Source organism: Oncorhynchus clarkii, chromosome 12 (assembly GCF_045791955.1).
Source record: "Oncorhynchus clarkii lewisi isolate Uvic-CL-2024 chromosome 12, UVic_Ocla_1.0, whole genome shotgun sequence".
In the NCBI taxonomy this organism is placed as follows: Eukaryota; Metazoa; Chordata; class Actinopteri; order Salmoniformes; family Salmonidae; genus Oncorhynchus; species Oncorhynchus clarkii.
The window spans coordinates 34,540,617-34,565,873 of record NC_092158.1 but is presented as its reverse complement, the minus strand read 5'-3'; the positions used below and the strand labels follow the sequence as shown (position 1 = coordinate 34,565,873).

The 25,257-nt window shown below is 45.8% G+C and overlaps 1 protein-coding gene across 2 annotated transcripts in view; it reads left to right on the top strand.

The window, feature by feature from the left end:
- The window catches only part of LOC139423099 (mediator complex subunit 13a), a 112,490-nt gene that overhangs the window by 60,926 nt on the left and 26,307 nt on the right, over positions 1-25,257 (top strand). For both annotated transcript variants that reach the window (XR_011635793.1, XM_071174748.1), the window contains exons 4-12: positions 161-306; positions 10,053-10,268; positions 10,424-10,618; positions 10,881-11,043; positions 13,817-13,927; positions 17,183-17,947; positions 19,146-19,365; positions 24,590-24,620; positions 25,110-25,231. Coding sequence is in view for 1 of the 2 variants with exons in the window: in XM_071174748.1 (XP_071030849.1) it covers positions 161-306; positions 10,053-10,268; positions 10,424-10,618; positions 10,881-11,043; positions 13,817-13,927; positions 17,183-17,947; positions 19,146-19,365; positions 24,590-24,620; positions 25,110-25,231 (1,969 nt within the window). In the remaining variant the exon portion in view is untranslated. The remainder of the gene's footprint in view (positions 1-160; positions 307-10,052; positions 10,269-10,423; positions 10,619-10,880; positions 11,044-13,816; positions 13,928-17,182; positions 17,948-19,145; positions 19,366-24,589; positions 24,621-25,109; positions 25,232-25,257) is intronic.

Here is a 25,257-nt window from a genome sequence, read left to right as displayed (position 1 = left end):
TGTTTTGCCCTTCCTCGCTCTCTCTCTCTTCTCGTCCTCCCTCTCCTCCTGTTCTGTTGTGTCATCCATTCAACAGTTCACACACATTCGCTCCTAGAATGGTCAATCCAAGTTAAAATGACACACTCTGTTCTCTCTCTGTCTTTCTCTCCCTCCACAGTGAACACCTGTCGTGCTCGTTCCCCTTCTTCCTCCACGGGGAGAGTAACGTGTGCACCAGCGTGGAGATCAACCAGCACCAGCCTGTCTACCACCTGAGTGACGAGCACCTCACCCTGGCCCAGCAGGCCTCCAGCCCCTTCCAAGGTGGGTGGAGTGGAGTGTACACACATGTGGACATACACACACATGCAGATGCACACAGGCGCAGGCATGCAGACACACACACACGTTTTTATTAACTTTCCGTGTGGGGACCAAACAGTTGATTCCCATTCAAAATCCTATTTTCCATAACCCCTAACCTTAACACCAAACCCCTAATCCTAACTCCTAAACATAACCCCTAACCCTAATAGTGTTGCACGGTATACCAAAACATTGATACTTTTTTGATACTAGAACATGATAAACGGTTCGGTACTAGAATTTGGGTTACTTTCGGTACTTCTGTCAAATGTGTCTCACAGAACAACCCTGTCTATCAGCACAGCCAACCCCTCGTTGCTAGCCTGTACTGGGAGTCTGGGCTGCATCATGTTAGCTCCCCAATCATGATGCACAGACGTTAACACACTTGTAACGTAAAGCTTTGTAGGCTAACTTTCCTTGCTAGCTGACAGCTAAAGCTAACATTGTTTGTGAAAATATGCAAACCATAATGCAAAACATGCTAATTTCAAAGCTGATTGCCACCAAAAACGTTAATAATTAACTTATTCGGTCATCGTATCCTATTGAATATGCTATTGTGGATAGGCCTAGGCTACATCTTGATTTGCCCAGTTTACTACTGAAATAAATGATTACCATTATGTAGTTAGATTGGTAAAAACAAAGTCAAATTGATTGTATGATTGTATAATTGATTCATTAATCTGTAGATGGCTGTCTCAAAAAAATTGCAAATGTAATGATATTGAACTCAAAAGATGCGCAATGATTGAACAGAGCAGTAGCTGAGTTTATCTCTCTGGATAAAGTGGCATTCAGTGACTTTGGCTAATATGCCTTCTTTATTTGCCGTGGTAGCGTTTTGGTATCGAGTATCGTGATGGTATCGAGTAATGTGATGCTAAACTGTGTATCGGTTTCTGGTATCATGACAACACTAAACCCTAATTGTAGCCCTTGTTCTGGCAAAATGTCTCCAATTATTACTATCCTTGTGAGGACTTCTGGTCTCCACAAGGATAATAAAACCAAAACACACACATACACACACACACACACACACACACACACACACACACACACACACTCACACACTGCTCTGTTCTCTCTGCTCTGTGTCGTGTATCTAATAGAAGACAAGGGTAATCCTCAGGTATTAAGAACAGGCCCCTCTTCTCCGTTCCTCTCCTCCGCTCCGCCTCGCTTCATCAAACAGCCTGACAGTAATGATGTACCACCAGCAGCCCTCACACACCTCTCTCTGTCCCTCCCCCCTCTTTCCCCTTCTTCTGGCTTTTCCCTGTCCTTTTCCTACTCCTTCTCACGTACCCTTCCCAAATACCTCCACCTCTCCCCTGCCACCACCACCTCCCATTCTACTTCTCTTCTTGTTCTCCTTCTCCCTCCACCTTCCTCAACCTCTTCTCCCTCCCTCCTTCTAGCCCTCAGAGGGCTGTCCCCACTAGCTGAGCTCTGCTGCTATAGACATCTGTACAATTAGCGGGGCCCAACGGCAGCAGCAAAGACGGCGCCAGGCAGCGTGTATAACACAGACACACAGAGAGGTGGGAGAGACTACACCGCAACAAAAGAGATCCCAACAAAAGAAAGAGAGTGAGAGAGGCTCCCTCACTACAGAGGAGAAGGAGGGGGAGGGAAGCTTGAAGAAGCGATCATTACACCAGGCACAAGGGCTTTGCCTTAGGTTAGGGAACAAAATGCCACCTCCGCTCTTCTCTTCCTCTCAACTCCTCTCTCAGTTAGACTCTGAGTAATTCCTCAGCCCCCCCGCATCCCCTCTCCACCCACCTAATAATGGTGATCACTTTGTCCATTCACTGATCTGACTGGAGCGCAGCGGCATTGCGGCACAGGGAAAACTAGTTGTGCAGAGCCTGTGGTTTAGCGGTAGCCCTAACGCTCCCAGCCAGTCACATATACTCAACTCCCCACCGCAGACCAGGTTTAATCCCCGTATCCACCCTTCCTACTGTTTTCCCACTTGCCTGTCTCCCCTTCTGTTTTCAGCTGTCTGAATAAAGTGGATAAATGAAATATTCTAATTTTCTTATATTAAAGCCTGCTGGTCTATATAATCAATAGCAGGTTATTGAACGTAATTCCAGTAATGGTAGAGAGGGATTGTTTTTTTGCATGGCAGGTCGATAGATAGATAGATCTACACAGCACAGCATAGCACTACACTGTGTGACTCTCTCACTCTCTCTTTAGTCACTAGTGGGGTTGCAAAGGGTCAGAAAATCTTTCCGGGAAATTTCAATGGAAAGTTAAGCCCGGGAATTTTGCTTAAATTCATAAAAAAAGTTAGCTTATAACAGTGAACCTTTTTTGTGAGATAGACATAAGGCAATTCTAGGTCTTGTGGCATATTTTGGTTAAACTATCCACAATTCAATGGAATTGCAACCCTCTGCATGCACAGTGCATTATTTCATCACATGTACAGCTTATTCTCAAGATCTTGTACACTAATGAGATGCTATTGAGCCCACACTATTACACTGTCTGAGCCAAGGACTACATGTTTTCTGGTAAGTTTTGATTACAATACTTGGTGGGGTAAATATATTTTATATGACATACATGATTTTTTGTTAACTAGTAAATAGTAGCCTACAGCAAAGTGTTTAAATAATTTCTAACTTTTTAATTTCTGCTAGTTAGTTTTTGCTACCATGTGGGTTTTTAGCTTGCTTGAGCCTGCTAAGTGAGGAGTGTTAATTCACCTGTTTCCGTACATGTTTCCATTTAAAACATGTATCTCACAAAGCAGTTGTTTAATCTAACTGCTTAACTATTTGTCTGTACATGGAATTGTATTTTTATTCATTTTACAATTTTGTTTCGAATCTTTACAGGAAAATGCAACGGGCACTATCTGATGTGTGTAGACATTTCACTGCAGCTAATGTAGAAGGAAAAGCTGTGTACATTTGCAAATACTGTTCCAAATCATTCGTGAAGAATGCAACAGAGATGTAAAATCATCTGGCCAAGTGCATAAAGTTCCCTCAGCGCTCACAACAAGCAACCTCTGACAAAAGTCCCTCTCCTTCTATTTGAGGTGAAAATGATGAATAGTCTACCTTATCGATAGCAACAGCTCATGGTCCTCCTGGAATCAGAATGTTTTCAGAGAAATACTGATGAATGTCTTGCTCGAGTTGTGGATGCAACTGGTTCACCTCTGATGCTCACAGGCCATGTGTATTGGAAGAGATTTGTGAATGTTCTTTGCCCAGCTGACACCCCTCCAACCAGACATGCTTTATCTACTCTCTTGCTGGATGCAGAGTTCAACAGAGTTCAAGTGAAGATCAAGCAAATCATAGAGAAAGCAGACTGTATTGCAATCAACTCTGATGGTTGGTCGAATGTTCGTGGGAAAGGAATAATTAACTACATCATCGCCACCCCTCAACCAGTATTCTACAAGAGCACAGACACAAGGGACAACAGACACACCGGTCTCTACATTGCAGATGAGCTGAAGGCAGTCATCAATGACCTTGGACAACATAAGGTATTTTCACTGGTGACAGACAATGCTGCAAACATGAAGGATGCTTGGTCTAAAGTGGAGTCCTACCCTCACATCACACCCATTGGCTGTGCTGCTCATGCATTGAATCTGCTCCTCAAGGACATCATGGCACTGAAAACAATGGAGACACTCTACAAGAGAGCCAAGGAAATGGTTAGGCATGTGAAGGTTCATCAAGTAACAGCAGCAATCTACCTCACCAAGCAAGGTCAGAAGAAATAGAGCACCACATTGAAGCTGCCCAGCAACACCCGTTGGGGTGGTGTTGTCATCATGTGACAGTCTCCTGGAGGGGAAGGAGTCCCTTCAAGAAATGGCCATATCACAGTCTACCAAATGGACAGCCCCATCAAGAGGATCCTCCTGGATGGTGTATTTTGGGAGAGAGTGGTAAGCAGCCTGAAACTCCTGAAACCTATAGCAGTAGCCATTGCACGGATTGAGGGAGACAATGCCATCCTGTCTGATGTTCAGACTCTTCTTGCAGATGTAAGAGAAGAAATCCGTACTGCCCTGCCCACTTCACTGTTGCTCCAAGCAGATGAAACTGCAGTTCTGAAATACATCAAAAAGCGTGAAGACTTCTGCCTGAAACCCATACATGCCACAGCATACATGTTGGACCCCAAGTATGCTGTTAAGAGCATCCTGTCTGGTGCAGAGATCAACAAGGCCTATGATGTCATCACTACCTTGTCTCGCCACCTTGGCCTGGATGAGGGCAAGGTTCTTGGCAGTCTGGCGAAGTACACTTCCAAGCATGTGCTTTGGGATGGAGATGCAATATGGTAGTCGTGCCAACATATCTCATCAGCCACCTGGTGGAAGGGACTTTGCGGATCTGAGGCTCTTTCCCCCGTTGCCTCCATCATCCTCCAAATCCCACCAACATCAGCCGCCTCAGAGCGCAACTGGTCCTTGTTTGGGAACACACACACCAAAGCACGCAACAGGCTGACCAATACAAGGGTTGACAAATTGTTGGCCATCCTGGCAAATTTGAGGCTTTTTGAGCTTGACAATGAGCCATCCTCAACAAGGTTGGAAAGTGACACTGAAGATGAGGCCTCAGAGTCGGATGTTCAAGAGGTGGACATTGAGGAGGTCCAGGGAGAAGACATGGAAGCCTGAGAGGAAGACAACCAAAGCGTTAGTTTCTAGACTATAATTTTACATATATATATTGAAAACGTTTTTGGGAGATGCGATGTATCACTTGGGATCATTCAATATTCCCTCTCTTTTGTTGTTCAGTGAAATCATCTCATGTGAAGAGTCAACTCTTTTAATTAAAGTTAAATTCGTAACAAATGTTTTATTTTTTTTTCTATTGGAAAGATTAAATCATTTGCGTTTTATCTCCAAAGCCCCATATACTACCCACCACTGCGACCTCTATGCTCTCCTTGTCTTTGCTAGGTAAAGCCTCGCCTTATCTCAGCTCACTGGTCACCATAGCAACACCCACCCGTTGCACTCGCTCTAGCAGGTATATTGCACTGGTCATCCCCAAAGCCAACACTTCCTTTGGCCGCCTTTCCTGCCAGTGCTCTGCTGCCAATGACTGGAACAAATTGCAAAAATCTCTGAAGCTCTAGTCTTATATATCCCTCTCTAACTTCAAGCATCAGCTGTCAGAGCAGCTTACCGATCACTGTACCTGTACACAACCAATCTGTAAATAGCACACCCGACTACTTCATCCCCATATTATTACTTACCCTCTTGCTCTTTTGCACCCCAGTATCTCTACTTGCACATCATCATCTGCACATATATCACTTTTGTATTAAAGTTGTAATTATGTTTCGCCTCTATGGCCTATTTATTGCCTTACCTCCCTACTCTTCTACATTTGCACACACTGTGCAAAGATCTTTCTGTTTTTCTTTTCGTCCACAAGGTGTATTTTTATCAGGTTTTTTTTATCAGATTCTGCTGCTTGCATCAGTTACCTGATGTGGAATTTAGTTCCATGTTGTCATGGCTCTATGTAGTACTGTGCACTCCCATAGTCTGTTCTTGACTTGGGGATTGTGAAGAGACCTTTAGTGGTATGTCTTCTGGGGTTTGCATGGCTGTGTGCTAGTAGTTAAAACAGACATCTCGGTACATTCAGCATGTCAACACTTATTATAAAAACAAGTAGTGATGAAGTCAATCTTTCCTCCACTTTGAGCCATGAGAGATTTGCATGCATATTATTAATGTTAGCTCTCTTTGTACATTTAAGGGCCAACCATGCTGCCCTGATATGAGCCAATTGCAATATTCAGAGGTCTCTCTTTGTGGCACCTGACCACATGACTGAACAGTAGTACAGGTGCGACAAAACTAGATCATGTAGGACCTGCCTTGTTGATAGTGTTGTTAAAAAGCAGAGCAGCGCTTTATTATGGACAGAATTCTCCCCATTTTAGCTATTGTTGTATCAACATGTTTTGACCATGACAGTTTACAATCCAGGGTTAGTCCAAGCAGTTTAGTCACCTCAACTTGCTCAATTTCCAAATTATTTATTACAAGATTTAGTTGAGGTTTAGGGTTTAGTAAATTATTTGTCCCAAATACAAACGCTTTTAGTTTGATAAATGTAGATCTAACTTATTCCTTGCCATCCATTCTGAAGCTAACTGGAGCTCTTTGTTAAGTGTTGCAGTGATTTCACTCACTGTAGTAGCTGACATGTATAGTGTTAAATATTAGTAGTAAATATTGAAAAAAGTAAGGTACTTAGACAGCTGCCTTGGGGAATTCCTGATTCTACCTGAATTATGTTGGAGAGGCTTCCATTAAAGAACACCCTCTGTGTTCTGTTAGACAACTTTTTATCCACAATATAGCAGGGGGTGTAAAGCCATAACACATACATTGTTCCATCAGCAGACTACGATCGATAATGTGAAAAGCCACACTGAGGTCTAACAAAACAGCTCCCACAATCTTTTTATAATCAATTTCTCTCAGCCGATCATCAGTCATTTGTGTAAGTGCTGTGCTTGTTGAATGTCCTTCCCTTTAAGCGTGCTGAAAGTCTGTTGTCAATATGTTTCCAGTAAAATAGCCTTGTATCTGGTCAAACATTTTTTTTCCAAAAAGTTTACTTAGGGTTGGTATCAGGCTGATTGGTTGGCTATTTGAGCCAGTAAAGGTGGCTTTACTATTCTTGGGTAGTGGAATTACTTCTCTCCAGGCCTGAGGGCACACACTTTACAGTAGGCTTAGATTGAAGATATGGCAAATTGGAGTTGCGATATAATCCGCTATTATACTTAGTGATTTTCCATCCAAGTTGTCAGACCCCTGTGGCTTGTCAGACAACAATAATTGTTTTACTTCTTCCGCGCTCACTTTACGGAATTCAAAATTATAGTGCTTGTCTTTCATAATTGGATCAGTTATACTTGGATGTGTAGATGTATGCTAGCTCAGGGTTAGGTCAAGTCTATCAGATAGTGGACCAGACCCTTAGCTACTGTACTGTACTGCCTCTGCTCTTTTACCAACATAGCAACCTGTCCATAGCATGTATGGGACTTGAGGTGGCAGACTGAAAGACATGCTGCTCTATGTGTTTGATTCCATATTGCACAGGCAAATGGATCAATAGTTTAATGTGGAGTCAATTGTCCTCTGGTCATCAAATATGTTTATCTTCAATTAAATACAGTGTTTAATGCACTTTAGTGGGACCACTGATGTGACCAGTACTGTATGTCAGAGCACTCCCCATCTTCCAATGGGTAATGTTGTGTGTTTGACATCAGTACAAACCAAAGGCTGAATTCCTAGGGTGTGTGTTCTAGCCACGAGTTGTGTCTGTTTTAGCAGATTGAGCGTAGCGGCAGATATGGGCTGATGTGTGCTAGTCTCCCTCCCTCTCTCCCCCACCACTCACCTCTGACAGGCTTGGTTTAGTGTGCGGTAGAGCGCTCCAGCCTCTTCAGGATATGACCTCATAAAACAGCGCAGAGTGAATGTAATGAACTCTCAGCCCATTTAACTGATCTGAGCATATTTGACATGTCTTCAGGGAGATGGAGACAGAGAGAGAAGGGGAGATGGAAGGAGGTAGGGAGGGAGGGAGGGCGGGATAAAGGAAACATTTCCATAATTGTGTTGGATTTGATATTTTTCCCCTGCGTTGCTAGATATTTTTTATTTAGTTCCAAATAGAAATGTGCACACAAAGAGAAAGGGTATGTAGTAATCATATCAACAGGAATTAAATTCAAACTCTCTCTGTGATGTGTAGTGCTTGTGTTTCTGCAATGCAAATGACCTTAGGTTCTCCTCAATAGTCAATCCATTTCTGCTGAAGCAGTTGTTGGATGTTAGAATGAATGAAGTCCTGGAGTCCTGGCTGTATTGTGTGATCTGGAGTGGACCCCATAGAACATCAGAGGTGTGTATGAGTCAGTTAGTCAGTCAGTCTGTCTGTTTCCTGTTGTATTCTCTGAGGAAACTGTATGTTCACTCAATTGTCTGGTGAGGTCACCATCCACTTGCTACTTACTATGTCCCCTCCACCCAATTTCAGTGTGGTGGGAAATGAATACAGATTGACCAGCCTTCTTATAAGGTCCTGACCTTGAGTGGCTTGTGTTTAGCTGGCCAGCACCCTGTGTTCTAGATGTTCTCTTTCTCTAATACGCTATGTTCCCTGTGAGATTGCCTTCTCTTCCCCTCCTCCCTCACGCCCACCAGCCAGCCCCTGTTATGTGGCGAATGAGGAGAGATGATGAAACCCTGTGTCTGTCTGTCTGTCTGCCTGCCTGCCTGCCTGCCTGCCTGCCTGCCTGCCTGCCTGCCTGCCTGTCTGCCTGTCTGCCTGTCTGCCTGTCTGCCTGTCTGCCTGTCTGTCTGTCTGTCTTTCTTTCTTTCTTTCTTTCTTTCTTCTGGAAACTCCATACTGTCCAGCCAGTGAGCCACTAGGCCAGATCAATACTCACAGGGACAGGGCCAAACATTACAACAGCGATTCTCAAGTGGTGGGTCGCGGGTGGTGGGTCGCGAGTAAAAAAATGATAATACTCCAGTCTGAACTTAAACTTCTAAACAACTACAACCAAGTAGAAAGTAGTAAAAATCATGAAATAATTGAATCTCTGAACTATTTTTCTTCAATCCCCGTATTTCAATATAGAGCTTTTAGCCAGTGCTTTTAGAGCTTATTAACATTCTTCATCAAGAATATGGTCAAAATTGAATTATTTGAAATGATTTCCATAGTTGCTTCAGTTAATATCAATATAGCATTAAAAATGGTTTTTAAAATGGCATTTTGGCTTCTTTTTTTTTCACAATGCGAATATTGCGTGGCGACTGAAAACGTGCTTTAATTTGGGACAAAACTAGTTGACAACGACTGCACTACAGTAATGATCCCCAACCATTCTCCGTTTATGCTTCCTTCTCTGTTAATTATTATCCTAAGCTGTGAGGAGGTTGTCCACTCTTTGGTGTCTAGCCCGGATTACTGAAAAAGTACTTTGTGACAACTGCTACTGCAAAAAGGCTTTATTTACATGTGATTGAATGATACCTGGGGCGGCAGGTAGCCTAGTGGTTAGAGCAGTGATTAGTAACCTGAAGGTTGTAAGATCAAATCCCAGAGCTGACAAGGTAAAATTCTGTCATTCTGCCCCTGAACAGGCAGTTAACCCACTGTTCCTAGGCTGTCATTGAAAATAAGAATTTGTTCTTAACTGACTTGTCTAGTTAAATAAAATACAGTGTAGGTGTCTGCTTGGTCAGAATGCTGTCGACTCTATCATTCTCTACCTCATTGTCTGTGTGTGTTGTGAATCAGTACTTTATACAGCCCTGTTTATAGGCTCTGAGAGGCCTGGGCATGCCAGTGATGGGCTGCTGTATGTCTCTGGAAGTGCTTGGCCAGTTGTGCGTTGGTGGGAGAGAGAGAATTGTGTTGGGGAAAGGTCACATTATTAACACTGGATGGGCTGGGATGGAGGGGTGATAGGTGGAAGGAAAATGGATGAAAGGTTCCAGGGGGGTTAATAAATCAGAGAGTGGTTCTAATGGTGGGGGATGTATGCAGTAGGATGGGGGGGATTTATTATGATATAAACAGGGCTGTATACAGCATCTGAAGTGAGACTGACTGTCTCTCTCTTTCTCTCCCTCCCTCCAGTCATCCTGAGTCCGTTTGGTCTGAACGGGACTCTGACGGGTCAGTCGTTCAAGTTGTCAGACCCTCCCACCCAGAAACTGATTGAGGAGTGGAACCAGTTCTATCCCATCAGCCCCAGCTCTAAAGACAAGGACAAGCAGGGCTCGCCATCGGAGGACAAGATGGAGGACATGGACTGGGAGGACGACTCCCTGGCCGCTGTGGAGGTCCTTGTCGGTAAGACACACTGAACAGTCTCCCCTACAAGTCTGCTATAAGGCAGGGAAGAAAGGATGGGGCTTCAATTCCCTCAAGGATCACATACAAAAAATGTATTCAGATGTGATGATCCGGGTAGCTAACCGGGAGTGTATGCCTGTCTCTCGGTCCAGGTGGTGTGAGGATGGTGTACCCAGCCTGCCTGGTGCTGGTGCCCCAGTCTGACATCCCGGCTGTGGCCCCCCAGGGTTCCTCCCACTGCACCACCGTCTACACGGGTGGACTCCAAGTGCCTGCATCCCAACGAGACCCCGCCATCTCGTCGGTCACCCTCACGCCCCCCACATCACCCGAGGAGGCCCAGACAGGTACAATAAGCAAGAATTTACAAAGCTATGTATGTTTATTTAAACGACAGTCTGTATAGTATAGATTATGTAAATAAGATTTACCATATCAATTAGACAATATTAAAATGTGTCTGGAGAGTTGGTGTGACACTTTTATGTCCCCCTTATATAGTGTGTAGTGGACAAGAGGGGTCTCAAAGCTGGTTATTGTAGGACAATATATATTGTCACTTGTGTGCGGTGAGACGATTCAGAACCTCTCCCTTCCCACCTCCTCAAGTTGACTCCCAGTCGGCTCAGAAGTGGGTGAAGATGTCGTCGGCTGTGGACGGCTTCAGTGTGGACAGCACCAGTCATCACGAGGGGAAGATCCCTCGCAGGCTAGCCAGCCAGGTGGTGGAGAGGGTCTGGCAGGAGTGCAATATCAACAGAGCTCAGAACAAGTACGTCTGTCTCATACACACTCTCTCAACAAAGTCCTACAAGTACAATTGCTACCGAATCAGGGCGCACGCAAACACATGCTCACACACACTGTCAACGAGCACCGGCTCACACACAGCTGACAGGAAAGCTATATCTACACCTCACGCACATGCATTCACACACATACACGTTTACCCTATCATAGACACACTCAACAGAGCCTAGAGCAGTGATCATCAATTAGATTCAGCCGCGGGCTGATTTTTTTCTTGAGCGGATGATCAGGTGGCCGAAACATAATTACAAATCATTTGTAGACTGCAAATTGACCTCAAGAAGTCCAAACATATATAATATTTGACTAAAACATAATAATTTCAAACCTTGCTTACAATTGTATATGATCAAATATATCTCCCTATTATGCAGGGGAATACGTTGGAACAGATTTATAAAATGAAAATCACTTGGAGCTGATTTGCTGGTGTTTTTACAGTCTTTTATGTCCACAGCTCAGAAAACTGTGGGGTAAATTGGACCTGTGGGCCGTCAGTTAAGGAATCCTGTGTGAAGGAAAATGTTATGTTTGTGCTTTTCTAATAACCAATTTGACTGAGTTCATGCAAGTGACTGATTGATCGTGCCTGGGAGGAAACCTCACTATCAGTATAAGCAATTTGGCAGTATGACCAGAATATTGTTTTGAGAACCGAAAGGGGTGTCTCAATTTCAAGGTCTCAGCTTGGAGAGAAGAAGCCTTGTGAGGTGTTGGTCACATGCATGAACCAAACGTTAACGATGAATTAATTATGAATAATGAATAAGCTAAATCATCCAAGTATAACTTGTATGTGTAAGCAGTATATAAGAACTAACGGGACTGTCCCGGCAGAGCTCCCGATCGACGTGTACTTTGGTGCATTAAGTTTGTTGGATCCTCTCCAGCTTCCTGATAATAAAGAAATATTAATTTAATATTGACTTCAGGTGTCCCTGGTGGTAATTTCCAGGACACCTGGCCTAGAGAATATATACAGTGCCTTGCGAAAGTATTCGGCCCCCTTGAACTTTGCGACCTTTTGCCACATTTCAGGCTTCAAACATAAAGATATAAAACTGTATTTTTTTGTGAAGAATCAACAACAAATGGGACACAATCATGAAGTGGAACGACATTTATTGGATATTTCAAACTTTTTTAACAAATCAAAAACTGAAAAATTGGGCGTGCAAAATTATTCAGCCCCCTTAAGTTAATACTTTGTAGCGCCACCTTTTGCTGCGATTACAGCTGTAAGTCGCTTGGGGTATGTCTCTATCAGTTTTGCACATCGAGAGACTGAATTCTTTTCCCATTCCTCCTTGCAAAACAGCTCGAGCTCAGTGAGGTTGGATGGAGAGCATTTGTGAACAGCAGTTTTCAGTTCTTTCCACAGATTCTCGATTGGATTCAGGTCTGGACTTTGACTTGGCCATTCTAACACCTGGATATGTTTATTTTTGAACCATTCCATTGTAGATTTTGCTTTATGTTTTGGATCATTGTCTTGTTGGAAGACAAATCTCCGTCCCAGTCTCAGGTCTTTTGCAGACTCCATCAGGTTTTCTTCCAGAATGGTCCTGTATTTGGCTCCATCCATCTTCCCATCAATTTTAACCATCTTCCCTGACCCTGCTGAAGAAAAGCAGGCCCAAACCATGATGCTGCCACCACCATGTTTGACAGTGGGGATGGTGTGTTCAGGGTGATGAGCTGTGTTGCTTTTACGCCAAACATAACGTTTTGCATTGTTGCCAAAAAGTTCAATTTTGGTTTCATCTGAACAGAGCACCTTTTTCCACATGTTTGGTGTGTCTCCCAGGTGGCTTGTGGCAAACTTTAAACAACACTTTTTATGGATATCTTTAAGAAATGGCTTTCTTCTTGCCACTCTTCCATAAAGGCCAGATTTGTGCAATATACGACTGATTGTTGTCCTATGGACAGAGTCTCCCTCCTCAGCTGTAGATCTCTGCAGTTCATCCAGAGTGATCATGGGCCTCTTGGCTGCATCTCTGATCAGTCTTCTCCTTGTATGAGCTGAAAGTTTAGAGGGACGGCCAGGTCTTGGTAGATTTGCAGTGGTCTGATACTCCTTCCATTTCAATATTATCGCTTGCACAGTGCTCCTTGGGATGTTTAAAGCTTGGGAAATCTTTTTGTATCCAAATCCGGCTTTAAACTTCTTCACAACAGTATCTCGGACCTGCCTGGTGTGTTCCTTGTTCTTCATGATGCTCTCTGCGCTTTTAACGGACCTCTGAGACTATCCCAGTGCAGGTGCATTTATACGGAGACTTGATTACACACAGGTTGATTGTATTTATCATCATTAGTCATTTAGGTCAACATTGGATCATTCAGAGATCCTCACTGAACTTCTGGAGAGAGTTTGCTGCACTGAAAGTAAAGGGGCTGAATAATTTTGCACGCCCAATCTTTCAGTTTTTGATTTGTTAAAAAAGTTTGAAATATCCAATAAATGTTGTTCCACTTCATGATTGTGTCCCACTTGTTGTTGATTCTTCACAAAAAAATACAGTTTTATATCTTTATGTTTGAAGCCTGAAATGTGGCAAAAGGTCGCAAAGTTCAAGGGGGCCGAATACTTTCGCAAGGCACTGTACAGTATCTACCTCAACGCGTATACACTCAACATTTACCAAATAGGTCTGTCAAATAACAGGCACACACCACTGACATGAAATAGTTAATAAACCCTTAATGTTGACACTTGTGTGTTTCTCCAGGCGTAAGTTCTCAGCGACAGCCAATGGGACCTGTGAGGAGGAGTTGATGGAGAAAGTAGGAACCTGGGACTTTGTAGAGTCAGCACAGAGGTCACACTGCAACTGCTCCAGGTGAACAATGCAGTTTGTTTGTTTGCATCTCTGGTTTGGGACCTTCGCCCTAAGCCTTCTGTAATAGGATATACTTTTAGTTTACAAGTTTGCCTTTTAAGGGAAGTTGACCCATTTTCATTGGAATCTTACTCAACAAAACAGTGTTCAACACTTCAGTCTAAAATGTGAGATGCATTTTAATGTCAATACGTACAGTACCAGTCTAAAATTTGGACACACCTACTCATTCCAGGGTCTTTCTTTATTTTTACTATTTTCTACATTGTATAATAATAGTGAAGACATAAAACTATGAAATAACACATATGGAATCATGTAGAGAATGCCAAAATATGTGTAACACTTTTTTGGTTACTACATGATTCCACATGTGTTAGTTCATATTTGTGATGTCTTCATTATTATTCTACAATGTATAAAATAGTAGAAATAAAGAAAAACCCTTGAGTGATTAGCTATGTCCAAACTTTTGATTAGTACTATGTGACATTCATCTCTATTCCTCTGTTAAGTAACAACCCTGCCAGGGTTCAAGTGGCTGCTTGTATTTTATTTTGGTGGCTCAGACAGTGCATTCTCTTGGTGGGGCTAAAGCCGTTGTTCTTCACCAGAGACAGTGCCCCCCCCCCCCCCCCCCCCTCCAAATGGCATCCTATTCCCTACATGGTGCACTACTTTGAACAGAGCCATGGTCCCTAGTCAAAAGTAGTGCACTATGTAGAGAATAGGGTGTCATTTGGGACACAATTGCAGACACCCAGGGGCCAGTCTGACCTCTACAAGCCTGTTTAGGGAGATGTCTGCTCTAAAAGGGAGAGAGTGTCTGTAGAGCCTAATGTTGACAAATTATCTGCTGCGTCTAGTTAATGTGTGGATGCGAGGTTGACTGTGGCCAGGCTGTTTCTGTTGGGGTTGGGGTTGGAACTCAGACAGTCCGACATTATCACAGCCCTGTGCCTGTGTGTGTGCGGGCATGTGTTCTCTCTGAAGGGAAAGGCTGCAGTCAGCATGTTCCACTGCTGTCTCCTGGCACAGACGTGCACATACACAGCCGCAAAAGCACACGTCACGCTGCAGCTCGCACAGAAATAGATGCTTGACACTCTGCACTTTTATGCTGTCTCTCTGGGCGTTTGCTTTGTGTGTTTCTGCTTTAGGAGCACTTTCACAATAGATCGAGGGAGCGCCTTGCTCCGCACTGGTGGTGTTAGGGCAGGCAGACTGTGTACAGGAGGTGAGGACAGAGCTGGGGGAAGTCTGTTATTACTGGTGGTGTTAGGGCAGGCAGACTGTGTACAGGAGGTGAGGACAGAGCTGGGGGAAGTCTGTTATTACTGGTGGTGTTAGGGCAGGCAGACTGTGTACAGGAGGTGAGGACAGAGCCTGGGGGAAGTCTGTTATTACTGGTGGTGTTAGGGCAGGCAGGCTGTGTACAGGAGGTGAGGACAGAGCTGGGGGAAGTCTGTTATTACTGGTGGTGTTAGGGCAGGCAGGCTGTGTACAGGAGGTGGGGACAGAGCCTGGGGGAAGTCTGTTATTACTGGTGGTGTTAGGGCAGGCAGACTGTGTACAGGAGGTGGGGACAGAGCCTGGGGGAAGTCTGTTATTACTGGTGGTGTTAGGGCAGGCAGACTGTGTACAGGAGGTGAGGACAGAGCCTGGGGGAAGTCTGTTATTACTGGTGGTGTTAGGGCAGGCAGGCTGTGTACAGGAGGTGAGGACAGAGCTGGGGGAAGTCTGTTATTACTGGTGGTGTTAGGGCAGGCAGGCTGTGTACAGGAGGTGGGGACAGAGCCTGGGGGAAGTCTGTTATTACTGGTGGTGTTAGGGCAGGCAGACTGTGTACAGGAGGTGAGGACAGAGCTGGGGGAAGTCTGTTATTTGGTTGGAGGGAACCCATCATATGGGAGGTAACATTGAAAAGGGAGTCCCCGTGTGTGTGGCACAATGGTGTGTGTTTGTGTAAAGTCTGTTTTAACATGAGAAGCACTATTGAGGACTCAACTGGGTGGGACTTCCTATGGGTTAAGGAAAAATCACAAAATCCAGGTCATCAGGAGGGATCAGACAATGAATTATACTCATGAGCAAACATTCCATAACTGCAGATGGCAGGGAATTGCCAACCTTGGCTTCATACCTGTTCAAACAACACACTCCTGGTGGCAGTATGCACCCCTTCAGTTTGTTTACCAACTCATAGAAGTAGTAGAAGAAGAACATTGACTACTTCAAAATGGAGGTAGCCTCAATGGCGCTGCCCATGCTCGCAAAGACGCCATAATGAGACGGGTACAAAGATGAGTAATCTATGTAAGTCTATGGTGTTTACCCACTCCATGTGTTGTTTTTTCTGCGACTTGCCTACTCTCTGCCTGCCGACAGTTAAGCAGTTCCATTCTTATCCTTCCAGGTAGTGGGAAGGACAATAGATCTCTCCCTCCCACCATAAAAGAGGGAGAGCTTAGCTTAGCCGTCAACATGCTGGCTGCTTCACGACAACAAGAGCTGCCTGCAGTTACCATGCTGACATACCAACGGCCAAATAACAACACCCATCCCCAGCTGACCTGACCCTGAGTAGACCCCAAGCACCCCCCCCCCCCCCCCCACATCCACTTGTCAGTATCAGAGTCTGGCTTTGGACTTGTTGCTCCTCGGTCCCCTTACAGTGAAATGAGAGGTGAACAACACTGGTTCTAACTTAGTGGCTGGCTCTCCCCTGGCCTAGCCTGGGGAAAGTGTGTGTGTGTGTGTGTGTCGTAGGGGCCGTGAGGGCCAGGGACCACCACAACACGTTCCAGTCCATTTAAACCCAACAAGAAGCAGGTCTCCCTACCACCTGGGTCATGTTCAGAAGGGTTTCACTTTGTTTTCTCCCCAATGAACTCAGCGATGGGGGAATGCTCTATTCTAGATGAAATGCATGGTTTTGGTTAGGGAATTATAGAGTGCAGAATAATAACATCAGTTTAAGATGTTTGTAAGAGTAGCATCAGCATGACATGAGAAGTTTATTAGATTTGAGAGGGACTCATTTGTTCACTTAATTGATTCCGTGCTTTTCAATTGCTACTCGGCTCCCACAGATTCAGCTTTATTCAATTTGTTGTTGGTTATTGATTGCGCTAGATTAGTGTTGCTGCTCAACGCTAGTTATTGAGCTAATGAATGTTCACGAATACTAACAAATTATATTATTGTTAGTTTATTTATGTCTTGCATGCTTCCTCTTCCTCTGTGTCCTCCCAGGCATAAGTCTCTGAAGCAGCGAGGTGGCACCATCCCCGGCCAGCCCCAGTCAGCAGGCCAGCCCACCCACACCCAGCCACCCACAAAGCACAAGGCTGGGGGTGACAAGCCCGAGAAGGGCGACAAGCAGACCAAGAGGCCGCAGACGCCCTTCCACCACCGCAGCACCGCCTGCGACGATGTTACCAAGGAGACGGAGGTGGCGACGGGCCAGCGGCTAGCCATGAGGTCCCAGCAAGCGGGGGGTGGTTTCTCCGGCCTCCGCCCCTCTGACAGTGTCACCAAGCCCCTCCAGCTGCATGGCGGAGGGGTGGGTAGCGGCGGCTCTTCCTCAGAGATGACTGGTTCCCCCCAGCCCCCTCCCCTCAGCCCCCACCCCTGTGAGCGCGACCGAGGAGAGGAGACAGGAAACGGCTCTATGAAGAACCCCTCAACACCCCACAGTCAACACTTCTACCAGCCGCCCCCAGATCCCTGCCTGGTGGGGCAGAAGGGTGGCGAGGGGGAACCCCGGAGGCTAGATGGCCTGTCCCTGCACTTCCACCACCCCCACACGTCCTACCCCTCAGAGCCCCTGGAGCCCACCATGTATGTAGGCTCTGCTGTAAACCTGGAGGAGGACGGCTCCCCTGCGCCATGGAGGTTCTTCAACCTACCCAGGAGGAAAGAGGCCGAGATACCCACGCCAACGCTGCCTGGGGACAAGCTGAGGGACAGGGAGAGAGACGAGGCCTCGGGAGGACAAGAGGTGGTTTCTGTCACAGAGTGAGTGTATCCCCCCATTCATTCATTCATTCACCATTCATCCTTATCTCCCCATTGAACAGCTACTATTGCCCATAGAGGGTGCTAGATGCCCCTGACTGGTCAGGCATCCAACCCCGACTCCCACTACCCATCCACTACCCAATCATCCCTTCTGGTACACAGACAGACAGGCCCCTTTTTAAGGACTTCCAACATTCTACAAAAAAAGTATTTTGAAAGAGCACAACCTGGCCTCTCCCCCCTCCCTTCCCCCTTGACGCCCGTGCCTCAGAAATGTCTGAATGTTTGGTGGCGCTGAGCTCATACGGCATGTTACTCTTTCGCTATGTGCCCTTTTGACATCATACATCACTAATGTGCATGGCCAGCACTGCAGCACAGACTGGAGAGAGCTTATTGAACCCCCTCAACACACACACAGGGTCCCTCTATTACAACTCCCTCTTCATCCTTCCTCGCCACCCTGAACATGTGAAGGACATCCTTGAAGCCTTGATGTCAGAGCAGAGGTGTCGCTTCAGAGAGAGAGAGAGAGAGAGGGAGGGAGGGAGGGAGGGAGGGAGGGGGGAAGAGAGAGAGAGAGAGAGAGAGAGAGAGAGAGAGAGAGAGAAGAGAGAGAGAGAGAGAGAGAGAGAGAGAGGTGGACTCGAGGGAGCGGAGCGAGAGGGATGGAAGAGAGAGGGATGGAAGAGAGAGGGTGAGCTGGACTAAGGGATAGAGGGAGGATGGGCCGGAGAGCAGGTAGGTAGGGTCGAGCAGTGGTGGTCTTGGGAAGTGTCTGAGGGGTTATGCATTTCAGGGATGGCTGCTGGACAGTGCTGTGAACAGTGCTAAGGACAGCAGGGCTAGTCTGGGGAGGAGAAAGGGAGGGAAGGGATGAAGGGAGAGAGGGAGTAATCCTGGCGGCAGGGACATAGCTTTGAATGGATGCTAATCTCTGGCTTGGGCCACTGCGCACTGTCACCTCACATCACAGCCGAGCCGGAGAGAGGGAGGAGGTAGCGAGAGAGAGGACCTACATGAGCTGGCTCACTCCCCATTGGTCACCCCCCCCCCAATGATTCACAGATTATATTGAAGAAGAGACATGCTTTGCTTTACCTCCCCACATGAATGTTGATGGATTAGTATGGATAGACTCTGCACTCTCCTTGCCTGACCTAATAAATCTCCCCCTGTCCCCATCCACACCCAGACTGATGGCCACATCCAAGCGGCCTCTGAAGGTGTCCGAGGAGCGCGTGCAGATGTACCTCCAGCGGAGGAACCAGTACCTGGCCGCCGCCATTACCGACGACAATGACCACGAGCCTGAGGTGGATCCGTACGCCTTCGAGGACGGGGACGTCAAGTTTTCCTTCTCTGACAAGAAGGACAAGATGGGCGGCGAGCGCCAGCCCGGGAAGAAACACAAGGTAGGGCTAAAGTTACAACTTCATCAACTGGGGCGGCTGAGTCAAATCCTTTCCTCCCATCGTTGTTGCTGCTGCTGCCAACATGCCACTGTTTGTGACCGCCTTTAGTCTCAGGCAGCAGGAAGGGTTCGGTTAAGGGTCACAAGATAAGCGATCCTGCACTGTAAATGTCTCGCTAGCTGGACTCCGCTTTTTCCCACCCAAATCTACTGCGCAGGAAGCCAGCTCCAACTCACATTATCCCAGCAGAGGGATGCCAAAATAGTTTGATGCCTCTCTAATTTCCTCTCTCGTTTAGTTTAGTTTGTGTCTTCTCTATCTGCCCCCTCTCTCACTCTGATTCTCCTCTCCTGCCATGTGGACTCAGGATGTTTTCTTAATATTGTCTCTCTCTGTTTTCACACCTAGACCACCTGTTTGCTTTGGAAACGCCCCCAGCACTAGAGGGAGAGCAGGGGGGGGGGGGAGTGTGTGGGTGTGGGAATGGGAGAGGGCTGCCTGGCAGTGGCAGCCTCCCTTTCCTGCCTGTCACCCTGTCTGTGAGGCATGGAGGAGGGGGAGGGAGGCACTGTGCTGGCCTGGGCTTAAACAGGCCAAATCAACCTGGCTTACTGAAGCGTGCAGGTTTAAAATAGATATTTTTGTATTTTGTTTTATTTCACAAGGGCTGCTAAGCTTTTTTTTTCTCCCTCAAGTTAGTGTGTGTGTGTGGTACTGTGTGTGTGTGTGTGTGGTACTGTACTGTGTGTGTGTGTGTGGTACTGTACTGTGTGTGTGTGGTACTGTACTGTGTGTGTGTGTGGTACTGTACTGTGTGTGCGTGTGGTACTGTACTTTGTGTGTGGTACTGTACTGTGTGTGTGGTACTGTACTGTGTGTGTGTGTGGTACTGTACTGTGTGTGTGTGTGGTACTGTACTGTGTGTGTGTGTGGTACTGTACTGTCTGTGTGTGTGTGTGTGTACTGTACTGTGTGTGTGTGTGGTACTGTACTGTGTGTGTGTGTGGTACTGTACTGTGTGTGTGTGGTACTGTACTGTGGGTGTGTGTGTGTGTGTGTGTGTGTGTGTGTGTGTGTGTGTGTGTGTGTGTGTGTGTGTGTGTGTGTGTGGTACTGTACTGTGTGTGTGGTACTGTACTGTGTGTGTGGTACTGTACTGTGTGTGTGGTACTGTACTGTACTGTGTGTGGTACTGTGTGTGTGGTACTGTACTGTGTGTGTGGTGCTGTACTGTACTGTGTGTGTGGTACTGTACTGTGTGTGTAGTACTGCACTGTACTTTGTGGTACTGTACTGTGTGTGTGTGTGTGTGGTACTGTACTGTGTGTGGTACTGTACTGTGTGTGTGGTACTGTACTGTGTGTGTGGTACTGTACTGTGTGTGTGTGGTACTGTACTGTGTGTGTGTGTGTGGTACTGTACTGTGTGTGTGTGTGTGTGTGGTACTGTACTGTGTGTGTGTGGTACTGTACTGTGTGTGTGGTACTGTACTGTACTGTGTGTGTGTGTGGTACTGTACTGTACTGTGTGTGGTACTGTACTGTGTGTGTGGTACTGTACTGTGTGTGTGTGTGGTACTGTATTGTGTGTGTGGTACTGTACTGTGTGTGTGGTACTGTACTGTGTGTGTGGTACTGTACTGTGTGTGTGGTACTGTACTGTGTGTACTGTTACTGCTGCGCTGCTTCTGATACAGGAGGTCCCCCAGTGGCCACTATGTGCAGTGGAGCCCTTCCACAATCTGCTGAGCACTTGGGCTGTGTGTGTGTGTTAGCTCAGCTACATCTTTCCCTCTTAGTCCTGCTTTACTCTGCATTGATGACGCTGCAAAGCGACGGCCTATGTTTTGGGCACTTTTATGTGTGTGTTCATGAGTGGGTGCGTGCCATAGACTCTCTTGGCATTGCCAAATTGGCTTATGTCCCATCCAGCTGAGTTGTGTGTGTGCAGGAGGTTGGCATGCTGTCAAAGCTCCAAACGTGTTCCAGTTGAACCACTAGAAACAATGTTCCCTCAATTTTTTTCCTGCTGAACGCAAACTTGAACATTGGGAAAATGATGTTCAGTTTCCGGCATGTGTTTACTGGGAACACTGAGGCTGTACCCACTTTAAGTTACAGTTGTAACAGGGGCCAAGTAGGCTAGAGTGGCTATTTGATCATAATGTAGGCCTACCACAGTGGTCTACCATAAATAAACAACTGAGAAAATGCATCACATAACATTTTAAATGAAAAAGGGGGTTCTTTCATTCAGCCTACAGTAGCAGCCAAGTACATTCCATGAGCATTTTGAAATGACATGCAGGGCTTGACATTAATCTGTTTATCCACTTATCGTTCAGACAAGGAGATGACTGAAAATGTTGTTTGATGCAAGAAACCACTTTACAAAATAAAATGTATTATTAATCAGACAAAGTATGCTACCCTTTGCCTATTGGCTACTTAGCTCATTCAAGCCTGTTTCAAAATATAACACTGCCCCTTTAAGACATAAAAAAGCTATTTACCTGACTTGCTTTTCAAAGATGGCTAGAAATGCACATGTTTTGTGCTCTTTTAGGAAGCAACCTCTCCTACATTGCTGACTACAAATGATCTATAACTGGGCTAATAACTCACTAACTAGCAAAGGATATGAACAACATGTGCACGCACACGTGGCTACATGCAGCTCTCGCTTTGATTTCAAAACAAGCGCATAATAATCACGACCGCTCATGCTGTAAAACAGTCCAGTTCAGAGTGAATGGTGCAAATCCATATATGGCAATGGTCTATTTGCATATAGGCCTACTGCAGCTCTGATTGGTTATGGCGCACCGATCTGTGTAGAGTATGGGCCTGAGTCGTGCCTGTCAGTGCAATAGAATCCTATTCCGATGCGCTCTGCCTACAACACAATCTCTTACATAGTTAGTTCTACATACTTAAGTCGTTTTGTTTCGCTATGTTGCATTGAAAGTGGTTAATACTGCGTTGATTCGATCACAATTCCCACAGTAAAGGGAAACGTTGATAGTGTTCACTCTAGAACTGGGGGCGGCAGGTAGCCTAGTGGTTCGAGCGTTGGACTGAAAGGTTGCTGGATCGAATCCCAGAGCTGACAAGGTACAAATCTGTCGTCCTGCCCCTGAACAAGGCAGGTGACCCACTGTTCCTAGGCCGTCATTGTAAATAAGAATTTGTTCTTAACTGACTTGCCTAGTTAAATAAAGGTTAAATAAATAAAAAATTAAACTCTAGAAAGTTGACTGAAATGAAATCTTGTGCTTCTCTGTGCGGGGTGATATTTCTTCTCTTCTGTGCGGCAGCCCCTGGGGAGCTGCGCGCCAGCGCACACGTGTAGCTTAGAGGGAACATTGACTAGAAACCCCTGCCTATGAAACCAAACAGCACACTCACTTAGCAGTGGAGCTGGGCATATAGTAGCAGCAGAGAAAACAGGAAAGGGAGTCTCTGGTAGAGCTGTACTGTGGGGCACCATATGAACATCACACTGACTGGCTGGTCTAAGGTCTAAACCAGTGGTTCTCAATTGGTTATGCCTCGGGACCCAAATTCAACCAGGTTTTCTCAGTGCAACCCAATATTCACATTGCGAAAACAAGAATCACCAAAATGCAATCTGGAAAACTATTTTTAATTCTATACTGATTGTAAATGTATCAATTATATGACAAGGGAACAACATTCTCACCTTTCATTGTCACTTCTTACATTTTGCCCATATTCGTAATGATTTTTTTTTAATAAACTGGTTTGAGACCACAAAATCAACAAAATTATCGCTGCTAATAGCTCTATATTGAAAACACTGTGATTGAAGAGAAATTGTTCAGAGATTAAATTATTTAAAATTGTAAGTTTATTATTACTTCTATACACTTTCTAACTGGTTTAAGTCGTTTAAGTTCAGACTGGAGCAAAGAATCGCTGGTCTAAACTGTGTGTTGTTCAGTGCCAGCAGGCTCCTCTACTCTGCTTTACAATGAGGTCGCCATGTCACTACAGCATCCACATTCTTTGGATTTACAGACTGAAATGGCTGTGTTTGAGAGGGCAGGATCTTGTGAATAAGTGCCTGACCCCTCAGATGAAATGGCCAGAGATGGGGAGAAAGAGAGAGAGAGGATTCTTTCATGCAAACCGTTTTGGAATAATAGGGGCAGTGTGACGCCTGGCTGGAACGCATCCATACAAACACAGGCCCCGGCGTTCCAGCCAAGCGCCTGTTATTGATAAGGGGCTAGCTGGCGTCATACGTTTTCTGTTTGCTGCTTGTGCCGCCCCCCCCCCCCCCCCCCCTGTATTGCAGCAGGCCTTCAAAGGAAACAGATTAAAGGTCCTTTACACAGAGAGAGAAAGAGAGCCCCTGGAGCGTAATGAAATCAATGGCTACTGGAACATGCCATTCCTTCAGCCCCAACCCCTTGTGTGTGTGTGTGACTCTGTATGCCTGCCATGTACACGGAGGCCCCATCATAATATATGACATTTAGCTGACGCTTTTATCCAAAGTGACATACAGTCAGACATGCATACATTTTCAGAATTGGTGGCCCCAATGGGAATCAAACCCACAATCCTGGCTTTGCATGTGCCATGCTCTACCAACTGAGCCCCAGAGAACCACAAGAACAGCCCTATCCCTGAGAGGTATTGACATAGTGTAGTGGCGTTAGGGCTCCCTCCCTCCCTGGCCTAGGAGGCCATGGCATTTCTCACATACACTGGTAGCCTTGTCTGGAAATCTCATTAGTACAGTCTGTACAGAGACGTTTGTTCATTCCCCTCTTCTCTCAATTTTTTTTAAGTCTGCCAAAAATAACCTTTTCTCAACTGAGACTGAGAGAGCAGCAACAGCTCTCATGAGCTGGAGGCACCTGTGTACTTTCTACATTTAGGCAAGAGATTCCCCTCTTGTTATGTGGTTTAGACTGTGTTTATTGTAAACGTATTTAAAACAGTTTCATATAGACTGTATCTGCTATAGCCGTTTATCCATTATCAATATATTTTGATTGTGTTTGATCAGCTATATCCTATTGGTTTTGTTTCTTTACATTTGTTTTGTGCACAATATTGATCTCTCTCGTCTGTCTCTCACTCACCCTTTCTCTCTATCTCTCTCTCTTGGTCTGCCTCTCTCTCACTCTCTTTCTCTCTCTTGGTCTCTGTTTCTCGCTCTCCTTCTGTCTTTCTCTCTCCCTGTCTCTCAGGGGGAGGATGGAGCAGCAGGTCTGTCAGATGGTAAGGATCCTCTGTCTGTCTCTGCTGTACTGTGTAGTTCTGTGCTCTGTTAGATGACAGGGATATTACCTGGGTCCACAGCCTACCCGAGTGACAGCAGTTGCAGCCTAAGCCGGCCTTTGATGATGGTGTGAAACCGTACTGTAGCTCACCACCTGTCTGTCATTGGGCTTCTCTCAGCAACAGTAAATGCAATCAATCAGTCTGAGCCATCATACTGTGGTGTGTCTGTAGCTCATACCACATATGATTTGTAATGGTAAAGTCTTATCTAGATTCCTCAGGCATGTAGATGCATTAGTAGACTTAGTTCAGGTGTGTTTTATTGGGGGGTTATATCGCGTATATATGTGTACTAGCTATTGAATGCAGTCTCAGGAATAAGCCCACATGTAATACTGACAGCCTCTGATGTCAAGGTATATTTGGGAGCTACAGGTGGGTTATCAACCTAATCCCTGTGTGTGTTCCTCCTCCTTCCTCCGCCAGACGCAGCGCGGGCAGCCGCACACGCACGCACTGCCTCCACCAGTCTGATCCATGAGACAGATTTGGCTGTGTCCATCAACGACCTGGACAACCTCTTCAACTCAGACGAGGACGAACTCACGGTCAGTATTGTGTGTGTGTGTGTGTG